Raw genomic sequence first — 13,774 nt, forward strand, 5'->3', positions numbered from 1 at the left:
TAGAATGAAGGGAAGCAGAAGAACTAAGGATTGGGACTTGGCTGGTGGGGGTGGGCAGATTATAGATTCTCGCGTCTCCTTCCTAATCCCTCCCACCCACCCCTCCCCACCGCGCTCTGTTCCTCCCGCTTCTCCCTCCCACCTTGGGCCAGCAACACCCACCCCACTCCACCTCCACCCGAACCCCCGCAGCTTGGCTGTCACTGCACATGCGCGGGGGCCGCCCTGCCAGCGTGCGTGGCGGGCGCTTAGCTCCCCGGCACCGCGCGGGGGCTACAGTGCCTGCCTGCTTGGGAGCTAGGACGCCCTAGCTCAGCCAGACAGGAAATACCTTTTTTTTGTTTTTCTTTTTCAGGAAAACCCTTAGGAAAAGCCTCAACCATCCTTTCTGACTTGCAAAGCCTGTTCAGCCGAGCCAACCAAATCGCCATGTTGCCAGTGTGCCCACTCTCAAGGCTGGCTTTTGGATCCGCAGTTTCGCACCCAAGGCACCGCTTCCGACTGGATCGTCCAGGCAGGGGTGCGGGGTAAAAAAAAAACAAAAAAACCCACCCTAAATGCGGAGAGCACACTTTCGCCCTCGTCCTGCACAATTCACAAATCTAAGGGAATGGTTCCTAGAAAGCGGGTATCTATTTACTCCAGTTCCGGAAAAGTGGCCCTAAAATTGGACTAAAATCGGAATTCCGAGTTCTTGGTGGCTTCTTCCCAGTTTCCGGTGCCCCCAAGTGCCCTGCCGGGCGGCCGCACTGCGGCAAAGCCGTAAATACCTCTAACAGCTGCCTGCCAGCCCAGAGTGAAATACTGTCTTTGTTCCAATTTCTCCTGCTTCTCGAGCTCAGAAAGCCGAACTCTGGCAAATGCACTTATTTTGAGGATCGTCTGACAGGAAAATACGTTTGGGTTTCAACTCTGGTGCTTAGTCACAATGAAAATAGCGACTTTCTCTTTTTCCTGGTCCTTGGCGACAGCGCAAAGCCTGCTCTCTGGCTGACCAGTGTACACCAAGGCCTATAAACTGGCAGAGGTCTGCCGAGGGCACTGGGCTAGCATCCCAACTTGAGAGCACTTAGGGCCCAAGTGTTTTTCTAAGTTTTATTTTGTTGTTGTTGCTGCTGTTGGGCGAACAGGGACAATGACGCTGTTTCCAGCTGTTAACTAGTCTCCTCTTGGACTAAATGGCCGGAGTTCAAATGATTTGAGGATTATTTATTCCCTAAGAAGCAATAGACCATTTCAGCCCACTAAGCTCTTAAAGCTACCAAGGGATTTCCAAGGAGTCCCTGAGTCCTCCATAGCTGCCTATGACATCAGCCTCTGCTGAAGAACCTGCAGTCCTCCAGGTTGGCCACTGAATCCAAGGAGAATTGGGATTCGAGCTTGGCCATCAAGGCCACAATTCCTCCTCACCCACCCACGATGCCAGCCCCAACTTGGGGCTCCCCAGATTCTGGCCAGCCTGGGGCAGGGCCTGCAAGTCACCCACCCCAGGCCTGCTTTTCCAACGGGCAATGCATTGTACCCACAGGAAACACTGACCTCAAAAGCAATTGTACAATTAATTGTACCACAGTAGAGAAATAGTTACAAAATACGAATACAAAATATTCGAAACTTTTAAAACCACCGAGTTTATTGTGAGTGATCATAGTGATTCACAATTCTGCGGATGTCAGCTGACCACAAACCGTGATCCTCCATTTTGAAATCAGCGGTGACTCCATGGTTAAGTTCTAAAATTATCTTTTTACAAATGCCATTTATTATTCCAAAATGCGTTTTATCACCAACATAGTTATGCTGTAATATCTGGGGAGGGGAGAGGAGGCATTGAGTTAGAATTTGCCACTGGATGCTTTGGAGATGACCTGCCACGCGCAAGTCAGCGCTCATGCGCAATGCGGCAGATTGTTGAAAGGTTTTAATATTTCACAACATATCCATAAGGGAATAAGCAATAAAATTTGAGAACTGTATCTTCAAGTGCCATTCAAAATCAGTAGGAGGAAACAGCATTCTTTTTGTTATCCTGAAATGTTTTTCTTTTGACACAAAGATAATGTTTCGGTTCAGTAATTTTGAAATACAGCGGGACATGTTGCTCTATATTTATTTGTTGAGAGAAAACCACATACTATTTAGAGCAATATATCTACTATTGGCAAACAAGAAACACGAAATGACTAAATTTAAACATGCTTCATATTTCTGAAATATCTATTGTTCTCTCTCCGCCCCAGACCTGTACCAGATTTTTATACAAGGAAAACAGATTAGATACTGTATCTTCGGATCTTTTAATACTCCCAACATAGGCATCCTTTTTTGACATAAAACAATCCAAATTCACCAGACGATTAGCTATGAAAGGAACCTTTCGTGGGTAGCTCTAGGATATCTCTAAGAACTAGAGAAGCAATTAAAATATTTAAAATACCATTTCATTCACAAGGCCCCATAAACCAGAAACCCTAGAAACCAGTCCATCACTCACTGAACAAATCAAACACATCAAGGTACAAGGAATCCAACCGCCCCCACCGCAAACCCCAGCCCTCCAAAAACACCTGTTAGGTCCCCCAGGTACCTGCCCACAAATAAACCGCGAAGCACTGGTTTATAGCACCGAGTGAGTGCCCGGAGCGAGCCCAGCAAGCTGAGAAGTCCAGGAACCACCTACATTCTTCCCGCGGTGCGGATCCGGCAGTTCTCCATCCCGGCAGTGGGGGGCCTGTCTGCCGCCGCCCCTTCTGGTGGGGGGGCTTCCCTAGGATTTAGGAGCTCCGCGGGACCCTACGGGGGCGGGGGAGGGGGGACAGGGGAATGCCCCCTCGGTGAGAAAGGGAGCAAGGAGCAGGGGTGCAGTCACCTCCGGATCGCAGGAACTAGAGAGGGTCGGGCTTTACGGAGCTGACTGCAGGGGGGCTGGGCGCCTCGAGCCCCGGGGTGTCGGAGCTGGCCGCGGGGCGGGGGGCTCTTACCCGGAAGCTGCGGGGCTGCAGGCGACGGGCGGCCCGGGCGGCCGCTGTAATCCACTGGGCAGGGCCGGGCGGTGCGCACGCCGGGCGCCGGGGCCCCGCTCCCGGGGAAGGCGGTGCGTGGGAAGCGCGCGGCTGCGGGGGCCCGAGCAGGCCTGCCGGGCCGGGCGGGCGATGTCAGCGCCCGCGGGGGCCTCGGCGCCCCGGTCTCCTTCCGGCCGCGTCCCCACGCTGGGCTCGGCACCCGCTCGCGCCCGAGTCGGCAGCGGCGGCACGGCCGAAGCGAGGCGGCGGCGTGGCCAAGTTGGGCGCCGGGTGGGAGCCGAGGTCTCCGCGCACCCCGCCATCCCGCAGCCTGCGACTGGAGCCCACCTCTGCAGAGACAAAGGTTAGAAAAAGAGGGGGTGAGGCTCCAGGAAGGCAGAATGAGGGGGAAAATTCGCCTGGGAAATCAGGAAAAAGGCCGTGAAGGCGAGCGGCGCCTGCACATGACCAGCCGCAGCCAATGACGACCGCAAATAGGTCATAAAAAGGTCTATTACCAAGTTGTAAATTTTCTTCAAACAAAAAGGAATTTACTGCAATTCCTTGCGGATTTTGCACATACAGCTCACAAGCGCCATGTTTTTTCCTCTCTTTCTCCCTCCTCTCTCTTTTCTCTTCACCGTCCTCCTCCGCCTCCTCTTCAGTCCTCCCTCCTCTCTCTGTCAGTCTCTCTCCTCTGTGCAGAATTCTGGGTTGGTTTCTCTTCTCTCCACTGCTTCCTAATTCATTCTCACCTTTTCCATGAATTACTTATTTTTCTTTTTCTTGGTTGTCTCAAACCCCTGCTCATTTGAGCCACGGTTGGGGAGGGAGGGGGGCGAGCGGAGTGCTCCGCCTAGGCGCTCGGGGGGTGATCCTGGCCGTCGCCCCCTCCAGATCTCCCCCTTGGGGCGGGCCGCCGGCTTCTCCTCCCCTCTGCTCTCAAAAAGGCGGCTCTGGAAGGGCAGCCGATCACTTTCGGTTTTTGCTCCTCTATCTCCTAGCCAGCCTAGGTTGCTTGATCTTGCAGAAAACCTGGGCTCAAAGGGCCAAGAAAGTGCACTCTCCACCCACACACAACATACTTGGGCTCCCTCCCATTTCTTGGATATTTTGTGGTTGAGGGGTCACCAACCAGTTCAAAGACTGAAAGTGGTTTTTAGGTGTTTCAAGTTATTCCCCACAACAATATTTATAGCTCTTGATGCCTGACCTTTATCTGCTTGGGTTACATCCTTCTGGACAGTCCCAAGATAGAAAACTTACCACTTCTGGATCTCCCTCTATAATCACTTGCTTTAACTCTCCCCTAAGTAGAATCCTCTTTCCCCGGAATTAAATCCTTGTTGCCCCACAATTAGATTGGTCCACTGAAAAGTCTACTCCAGGCAATGTCCAGGCATAGAGGGAGTCCATTTGCTCCTGAAAAGAGCAACTACTCACTTTCAGCCTTGCCCCCATCCCCAAAAATAGTCCCTTTCTTCAAAGGCTGGAGTCCCATTCCATTTGGACTTCTAATAGAAAGTGCTCCAGTGAACCAAGCAGAAAGTAAAAGGCCTTGGCTTCCCCCCCCCTCCATTTTCCTTCTTATTAATGCATGGGCATGACCGTTCAGGCTGCAGAACCTGTCTGAAAGAGGTAACCCCTTCCCATTTCTTTCAAGGACACCTCTTTGGACTTCTAGTAATGCATTTATACATTCCTGCATTCTATGTGTAACTTATCTGCTCTTAGAATCCTCACTCAAATGGAGGCTACTGCTACTTAAGCAGGATACATATACTTCTAGAATTGGTCGCTTGTACCCTTGAAAATGGTCCAGTGACCTTGATGTTTTCAGTTAAAGGGTTTATGATGCTATCGGTCAGCAAAAGTTATATTCTTTCTAGAAAAATAATATAATTTTACTGGAAAAGCCGTAGCGGTGGCCAGAGTTCATAAAAAAAATGTTCTCTCTTTCCCACTTTCTACCCCAGATGCCTGAGGATTCAGTCAACCTCAAGGATACAGAGAAGACAAGCTTGAATATGAAATAGTAACATCTGCATTAAAGATTAATAAAATATTATTTTCAAATAAAGAATGGGGCAAGTTGTTTAATCCTACCGTGTCCCAATATCTTACACTAGTCTATATGTGTGGACTGAACAGATTAATTCTAAAATATTCGAAGATATAACCTCAGTCGTTGATCTCCTTCTTCATCCTCACACACTCTACCCAAATAAAAGCAGAGCTTTATGACACTTCTTTACAGCTGGGGGAAGAAGGGCTGGGCTGGAAAAAGATCCTTCGCCCTGAAAGGCAGCCATGTTTGTACTCCCCCACCCCCTGTACAGAAGTATTCGTTGTGCTGGGCTTTGTGTATCCTCACAAAATGGCAGTTCCTGAACTGACTTCTCTCTAGGAACCAGTGAGTGAGACTTACACTCCTTTGTGTGTTTCTGATTCTTGCAAACAGAGAACTTAAATCACTTCAAAGAGTTGTTTCTTTTATTCAGTGTTAACATTAGAAAGTCCCATTTTTCTCTAAACGGTTTACAGACCTCTCTAAGCAGGCGCTCTTAGCAAAGCCTTGCCTGGGTTTGCAAAGGACATTTTTTTGAACGTTTATGCAAATTTCTGCAGCAAAAATGTTTGCTGCTTGTTGCAGCAATCCCTGTGTGTTTACATTTGAGCCAATTAGGGCATTTTCTGCATGACACTGCAGAGTCTGATACATAAAATACCATGATAGAACATGGAGATTTCTAGGCACTAAGAAAGATGGAGGTGAATGTGCCTGTAGTGGCAGATTTGGAGACAAATGCACACCTCTACTACATAAGGAAACACAGATCTCCTTTATTATCAACACTTTCTGCATGTATAATTTGTATATGTACAAATATATCAAATATATACCCAAACATCAAATTTATAAATACAAATATTTTCAAACATACCAGTTATTACAAGTCTTTTCTCTTGAATATAAACTACAATTTTACCTTGGATTAGGAGGCCAGTAAGGCCAGGAGATGTTACTTCTAGAGCAGCAGCGGAAATAAAAACACTTTTTCCTTTTTCTTCTTTGATAGCCACACCCATCCATGGGCAAGGTCCCTGAACTGTTAGTGTTGCCCAAAATCAGTGGTTCCAGAAAGATTTGAAAAGATTTTTGAGTGGAGACAGCACATTTTGATAATAACAAATCCCTCAAATGGAGGGAAACTAAAGAGTAGTCAGTACTAGTCTCTGACTAGTACTTCCCCACCCCCCAATCTCTCAGCTGTTCCCTTGCTATGCTTACAGGCAATTTCTTCGCTCTACACCAGCCAACAGCGGTAGGTAGACAGAACACGAAGCAAAACACTTCCAAATCTAACAGTACAATGTGTAGCTGTCTCCCCTTGTGCAAATGTTTAAGCTCCCAGGGCCACCTCAGGCTTAAAATGGTTTTTCCTGACTCAGGTCAGTGAATGCCACAGCCACCACATTCTCTTTCTGCGCCAGGCACAAACAAAACCAGGTGGTACTTAGCCTCTATCCTGCACAGGGCCAACATTTCCTAGGTCTAAAAGGCAGCAAAAAGCCCACCAAAGCCTGAGAAGTGACCTAGACCTAAAATTATAGGACTTCACCTTGCCTGTGCAGTAAATGAAAGTATGCCTCTTTAAAAATAAACAGGTCTAGGGGGAAAATTACCTTTTCAATACCACATGATAAAGGTGCTTTCCCTTTTGTGAGGGAGAAATGATTGTTTATTAGAATGTCTCCATGGGGCCGGAGAGATAGCATGGAGGTAAGGCGTTTGTCTTTCATGCAGAAGGTCATCAGTTCGAATCCGGCGTCCCATATGGTCCCCCGTGCCTGCCAGGAACAATTTCTGAGCATGGAGCCAGGAGTTTCCCCTGACTACTGCCGGGTGTGATCCAAAAAACCACACACACAAACACACAAAGAATGTCTCCTTTTCTCTTTGTACTACCTCCTCTTTCCTCTTAAAATGGCAGCTGCGGGAAAAGCCTCCAATGGAAAATGGATATCTTGTTAATAACAGTCCCATCAGCACATCAGCGCAGGCTCAGCAGGCTCAGTGAAACATGCCAAGCTGGCGTCCTACCTGGCCTCAGGTTCATTCCCTCCCCACCCCCAGTCTACAATTTCATTCTGCTGCGAAGTTCAAAGCTTTCACAATCTATCTGCCATGTTATTCAGAGCAAGATAAACCTATAATAACCGAGGGAGCCCTCTCTGGAATGAGGCACCCTTCACCCCCTACATTAATTTATTTACTATTCCAAATGATTGCTTTTACATCCTAACACCCGTTTAAAATAGGGAAATAAACAGAAGCTTTGGTGGGACATTGCGTTGGTGTGAACCCAGGTGATATGAATATGGAAAAGGGTTATTTGCAGCGGCGCTCAAAGAAACTACCTCTAGAAAAAGATTCACGTTTTTATTAAGGAGCTAGCTATATTCTGGAGTGGTTGTTTACACTCAGATTTTCAGCTTTGGCTCTAGGAGGTTGTTTCAAAGCTCTGTGGAGAACAGCATAGTGGAGAACAGCAGAAGACGTACCAACCGACATCTGAGACAAGCACAGCTAGTTGGCTCAAATGGGTGTGCAAACAGAGCAAAGGGCATACAAATAAATATGGCACTATTAAAAAAATAAGAAAGCAGAATCACAGCAGCATAGCGGTAGGCACAGACTAGAGACCTAGAGATTTTAGGCGATACTAAGTTTGACTCAAAACGAAAGTAGCTTGAGGAACAAGAGGAATCCCACCAGGCGACTTGCCAGAGTGAAAAGTTAATGAGTGAAAAAGTTATAATTGGCTTTTCAAGTATTCATTCACGCTACATGATTAAATTGGCATAATTTGTATACTCTACAGAAAAACAAATGTCCACTTTGACACTGTCTTTAAACTTGTGCCACTGGCCCAACATTTTCCTGGTTAAAGCAGCTGGAGAGCCTGGACTCTGCCTGACACGCCTCAGCTAACATGTGCTTTTTGAATATTTGGCCAACACTTCCCAGAGAAAAGAGATCTTCCCTTTATAAAATAGTCTAAGAAACCTTTTAGGAGTAAACAAAAGGCATCTGAACCATTCGTTTTAAAACTAGAAAGAAAAAAATATAAATAATACATTTTAATCAAATAATATATTCTGCAGGCATAATTTTAAAAAAAATTAATAGACTTCTTTTAATTTACTCACCATAAAGAAAAGATTTAAAATGTTCAAGTGCACTTGTCTGATTAATAAAACACTTTATATCAATTATTTAGTGCTAATCATTAGGAAGTTTATGTTGTTGAGGCAAATCACCAACTCAGTTAAACTGATCATTATAAAAATACAGCTACAAGGTCAATATCAAGTTACTCTCATATAGCAAGCTCAAGGGCTGCTTCTATGTAATATTAAAATCTTTTTTTAAAAAATATTCCTTTCAAAGTGAAGAAACCTCAAGAGCAGTGATAGGAAGGTAGCTTGAAATACAGATAAAGTTCTTTCCAACAAAGAGCACAGGTGGTGCCGACCAGCCAGTGCTGGCCATGAGTCTCAACAGTCAGCGGTAGATATTTGAAGGAAGAAGTTCAATTATGTTGTCGGGCCTTCGGCTCCTTCTTCCTCCAGCTCCTGGGCTTCCTTTTTGGTCTCCCCGTCTTTGGCCTCCTGTCGGGAAACGGGGAATTTGTCTTTGTTGTTCTCCTTTTTCCACTTCATTCTCCGGTTCTGGAACCAGATTTTCACCTGTCTCTCAGTGAGGGCTAGTGCGTGGGAAACCTCGATTCTTCGCTTTCTGGTCAGATAGGGGTTAAAGAGAAATTCTTTTTCCAATTCCAGGGTTTGAAATCGACTGTAGGTCTGCCTTCCTCTCCGTCTCCCAGGAGGTGCTAATGAAGACAGAAAGAAAAAAGAAAAAACAAAACCAACAATTTTGGGGGGCAGGGGTGTAAAGTGGGGGGGGGGAGAAAGGAGGATAAAAAGAGGAAAAGAAACGTTTTAAAGATGTCAAGGGGCCTTCTGCAGGGCTGGGGCTGGGAATCTATATGACATTTGGAGGCAGGCGAAGGTTTGAGCAAAGGCGGCTTCCCAGGGACGCCATCCCCACATCCCCATCAGCTTATGCGTGCGATGCGAAATTTCTATTCAAATTTCTATTCGAGGGGAGAGGGCCAGGTGTGGGGTGTGTGGTGTGTGTGTGTGTGTGTGTGTGTGTGTGTGTGTGTTTGGGGGTGTCAGCCTGCATCACCTTTTGATCAGTCACTTCTAAGCGCCCCTTAAGAAGGCGAGGAGAGAGCCAGGCGAGAAAAGGCGAGTGAGTTCCAAAGCCAAGAAGAACGTGAGATGAAAGCAGATTTCTTCCCTCCCCACCCCACCCCACTTGGGAAGTCTCCCCGCTTCCAAACCCATAATAAATAATAATAATAAAACAAAACCCCATCGAGAACGGCGTCCCAACCTTGCGGTCTCATCCAGGGGAACATGTGAGACGGAGACGCGCTCTGATTTAAGCGGTCTGGGTCGTCGCCAACGGGAGCGCGGGACGATTTACAGTCGGGGTAGCGGCCCGGCTCGGCCTCTGGCTGGCTCGTAAAGACGGGCTGCCTCTGGAAGGGGTCGTCTCCGTAAAACTTGGCGGGCGCGGCGGGGCAGGCCCCCGGGCCGCAGGGGGGCGGCGGCAGAGGCGGGGGTGCGGCCTGGTAGGCAGCGAGCGGGCTGCCCCCGCGGCCGGGGTGCTGGAAGTAGTCCTGCCCCGGGGCGCCGCGCCCGCTCCCGGCACCGCAGCCCGGGCCTGCGGGGGGCGGCGGCGGCGGCGGCGGCGGCGAGGGGTGCGCGTGCGTGTGCGTGTGCGTGTGCGGGTGCGTGTGCGGGAAGCCGGCGGCGCTGTTGCCATAGAGCTGCAGGGCGGCGGCGTGGTGGCGGCCGCCGACCTCAGGCGCGAAGTGACAGTCGTAGTAAGAGGGATTGATGGCCTCGCCCGCCGCCCCGGCCGCCGCCGCCGCCGCCGCCGCCTTGTACTTGGAGTACAGCGGGTTCACGAAGTACGAGCTCATGGGGTCGAGCTGAGGCGCCGGCGGGGAAGCGCACCTCACGGAGGCAGCGCCGCCTCCGAGGACCCTCGCTCCCGGCCGGGCAGCGCCGCGCGGGCCGGGGCCGTGGGGCGGCGGCTCGGAGGCCACAGGCTGCAGGCGGCCCAGCCCGCGGGCGCCCGGCTACTGAGCGCTCATGCCCGCGTGTCCCGCGCCGCCTCGCTTCAGCCTCAGCCGCGCCCAGCCCCCGCCCGCCCGCCCCCGCGCCCCTCCGCAGCCCGGCTGGGCCGGCTTCTACCGGCGCGCGCCGGCTGGCTGCACCGCGACCCGCTCGCCTCGCCTCGCCGCGCCGCGCCGCGCCGCCGCCGCCCCGGTGACCCGGCCCGCCGCGGCTCAACTGCACCAACTTCCCCCTCGCAGGGAGAGAAAAGAGTGCGCCCGGCCCACGGGGACGCCGCACGCAGCGGCTTCGCTTTCCAACTTCCCCCCGCGCTGGAGGGCGACAAAAAAAAAAAAAGAAAAGTTTTCATCTAAAGAACACTAAGCACACCCACGGCCCGCCGCCGCCTCTCACCTCGCTCCCCCTCCCGGGCCCCCTCCTCTCCTCTCCTCTTCTCCCCTCCCCTCCCACCGCTCTCGCCGCCGCCGCCGCCGCCGCGGCTGCCGCCCCGGTGGTGCGCCCCGGCGAGGCATTTTTTTCGCACCAACGCCACGGCGCGGGGAGGCCGCGAGATGGCAGCGAGAGAGCCCGGCCGCGCGGAGGGATTTCTCGGTTTCCTTTTTGGCTCCCGGCGGGACGCCTCACGCCCTTCGCCAGATGCCTCCGCCGGCCTTAAAGGGGAGCCCGGAGAGCCGCCCTGCCGAGGGGCCTGGAGGGTCGTGGCTGGCGGGGCGGGGGCGCGGCAGAACCTTACACTTGGGGGTCGGGGCTGGAAGGGGTGGGCAAAGCGGCCACTCCCAGGATTGCGGAGTGTCTCAGAGGCTTGCTCCTCGCCTCGCCTCTCCTCTCGGGCCCGGTGCCACTGAGGTTGGCCGTGGCTTTTATTTTTGTGCCTTTGCACTTTAGGGACCCTTGGACTCAGCCCATGGTCGGGGCAAGAGCTGACCTCTCTATGGATGTGAATGGGATAAATTAAATGAAGGGTCTGGGGGAAGAGGGCTGAAGCCTAGAAACCTAGCATGAGTCTCTCTCTGTCTCTGTCTCTGTCTGTGTCTCTGTCTCTGTCTGTGTCTCTGTCTCTGTCTGTGTCTCTGTCTCTCTCTGTGTCTCTGTCTCTGTCTCTGTCTCTCTCTCTCTCTCTCTCTCTCTCTCTCTCTCTCTCTCTCTCTCTCTCTCTCTCTCTCTCTGTATGTCTCTCTCACCTAGAAACCTAGCATCTGAGCCTCCCCCTCTCTATCTCTCACACCTAGAAACCTAGCATCCGAGCCTCTTTCTCACCTGGAAATCTAGCATCTGAGCCTCCTCTCTTCTCTCTCCTCTCTCTCTTCTCTCTCTCCTCTCTCTGTCTCTCTGTCTCTCTCTGTCTCTATCCTTTCTCTCCTCTCTTCTCTCTCCTCTCTCTTCTCTTTCTCTGTCTCACACACATACACACACACCTAGAAACCTAGAATCTTCCCCACTCCCCGGCTCTGTCTCTCTCGCCACACCCAGCTGTTTTACACCTGGCCCTGCACTCTTCATTTCCAATGGGCTCAGGAGACCATATAGAATGTTGGGGATCGAACCCCGGGTCAGCCTCTCATGACAAGCGCCCTAGTCGATGTACTATGTATGATTCCTGGTCCCAAAGCTAACCCCCCCCTTTGCCAGCCTAGCGGGCCTAGTGGAAATGAGATAGACATTTATTTTACCCTTGATGCATTGCACGACTCGCTGAGGCTCGCAGGTTAATGGATATTTAATGGAAATCATGCCTATGAATATAGTTTCCACCATTTCACCCTTGATAGACGTCAGCACCAGGCTCCATCCGGGTTGTGGGGGAGAGGAGGTCCAAGAATGTGGAGGGTGGGGGAGACCGTAGCCAGGCTAAAGGAGTAAATAGAAAAACCAACCAATGTTCAGGGCCAGAAGGACTCTGGGCATTTCCTCGGGCGGGACACGGGACGGAACACGGTCAGAGGCCTGGCAGAGAGCAGAGCAAACCGGGGCTGGACCCTTCAGACTGGCGTTCAACTCACCCCGGCTGCAACTGCCTCTTTTCTTAAATATTACTAGTATCTCTACTAGTGCCTGGTAGAATGACTGCCCAGCTGGATGCAAGTTCAATTGAATTACTTTTCCAAAAAGAAAGGAGAAGCCCACCCTAGCTTGTGAATGGAGTGGAGGAGAACAGGAGCAAGTGTAAATCAGGGAAAAATAGTATTCATTTAAAAGCTCTCTCTAAAGTCGCCTGGCCTTTCACCACTTATATCTTCTTTTCCACGTACTAAACACCCTTTCCTCGTTTTAATGTCCAGTTAATTTAATAGGTCCCTACTGAGTGCATTTCCGCTTGCCTGCTCAGGCGTTCCTCATGGACTGTTTGGAGTAAGCGAATCATCTTTCTTGAGGAATTATCCATTGTGAGTACACCCGGGCCCATAGACTGCAGAAACCAACCTGGCAAAAATATTAGAACCTCCGGAGAACCTCAGGCACAAGCTACAAAGCACTGAGCCACCAGCTTTTTATGCCAAATAAAAACAACCCAAACCCCGGGGTGGTTCCTAGGGTGCCAATCTTGAATGGGTTCAACTACCCTCCTTTCTCCAGGTTGGCCTAGTGAAATGTAATCTCTTATTTTGCAAGTAGACAAAAAGAAAAAGGCTTAAAGGAGAAGGCATAACCAGATAATGTCTGACTTGCCAACGTTTTCACAGGGAATAACTAGAAGTGGTGAAACCCAGCATACTGCCAATGAATCTGCAGATGAGAGACACATGCTTTATTCAATTTTTTAATTAGTAAGGACTGTAGATTCTTGTGGGATGGGTGAGAACAGACTTTGTTGCTATTGTTCCCAGCCGGTTGCCAGATAAAACTCAACTTGAAATCGGAAGATTCTGACAGGTAAAGATTTGTACGTAGGTCTCTTCTCACAAATACCACCAATCGAAAGAGTAACCTTATAAATAAAGCCTTGGTACTAACTTTGTGTTTGTGTGTGACTTTTTGTTTGTCATATGTGCACATGCTGTTTAAACCCTCCATAAATGTGTGGGTCTGGAATGGAATGAGTGAATAGATCGAACCCAGATCTTAATACAAGATGCCTTCTAGAACTGTGGGATTCCTGGGAGGGCAAGAAAGAAGTACAAACACTACAAAATCCACTACTGCACGTTCTGGCCTTTTTTTTTTAGAAAACATTATAAATCCTCCTGACAATTTATGACAATCCCCTTACCCCAGCATTCTGTTTATAACCTGAGTAGAAAAATAGAGCAATTAAATTAGTAAATCGTTATCTATACTTTTACACATTTCTGTTTTGATAGATCATGTTCACTTACATGTTCTCATTTTATAGTTTTAGATGTCTGCACCATAATCCAAATTTTCCAAAATTAAATTTCCTGATTTAGCCCCCAAAAATTATATATTAAGATTCATAACTAGAAAATTTAATGGTGCACATAGCTTCTTTTTGGTTAAATTTACTTTAGCCTAGAATTGGGGGTGGGGGAGGATGTAGATATTTTTCATCAAAACTGCCCTCCGCAGCAACTCCAACTTTAAGAGATTACAAAATG

The 13,774-nt window shown here is 49.6% G+C and overlaps 1 protein-coding gene across 1 annotated transcript; it reads right to left on the reverse strand.

The window, feature by feature from the left end:
* Positions 1-672: 672 nt before the first annotated feature.
* On the reverse strand, positions 673-10,063 carry HOXD8 (homeobox D8). Its single transcript, XM_049772874.1, has 7 exons — positions 9,469-10,063; positions 8,618-8,899; positions 3,209-3,352; positions 2,907-3,133; positions 2,681-2,793; positions 1,415-1,493; positions 673-882 (listed from the first exon to the last, which is right to left on the reverse strand). Exons 1-7 carry the CDS (start codon positions 10,061-10,063, stop codon positions 673-675), a joined length of 1,650 nt encoding a protein of 549 aa, XP_049628831.1.
* Positions 10,064-13,774: the final 3,711 nt, after the last annotated feature.

Source organism: Suncus etruscus, chromosome 5 (genome assembly GCF_024139225.1).
Source record: "Suncus etruscus isolate mSunEtr1 chromosome 5, mSunEtr1.pri.cur, whole genome shotgun sequence".
In the NCBI taxonomy this organism is placed as follows: Eukaryota; Metazoa; Chordata; class Mammalia; order Eulipotyphla; family Soricidae; genus Suncus; species Suncus etruscus.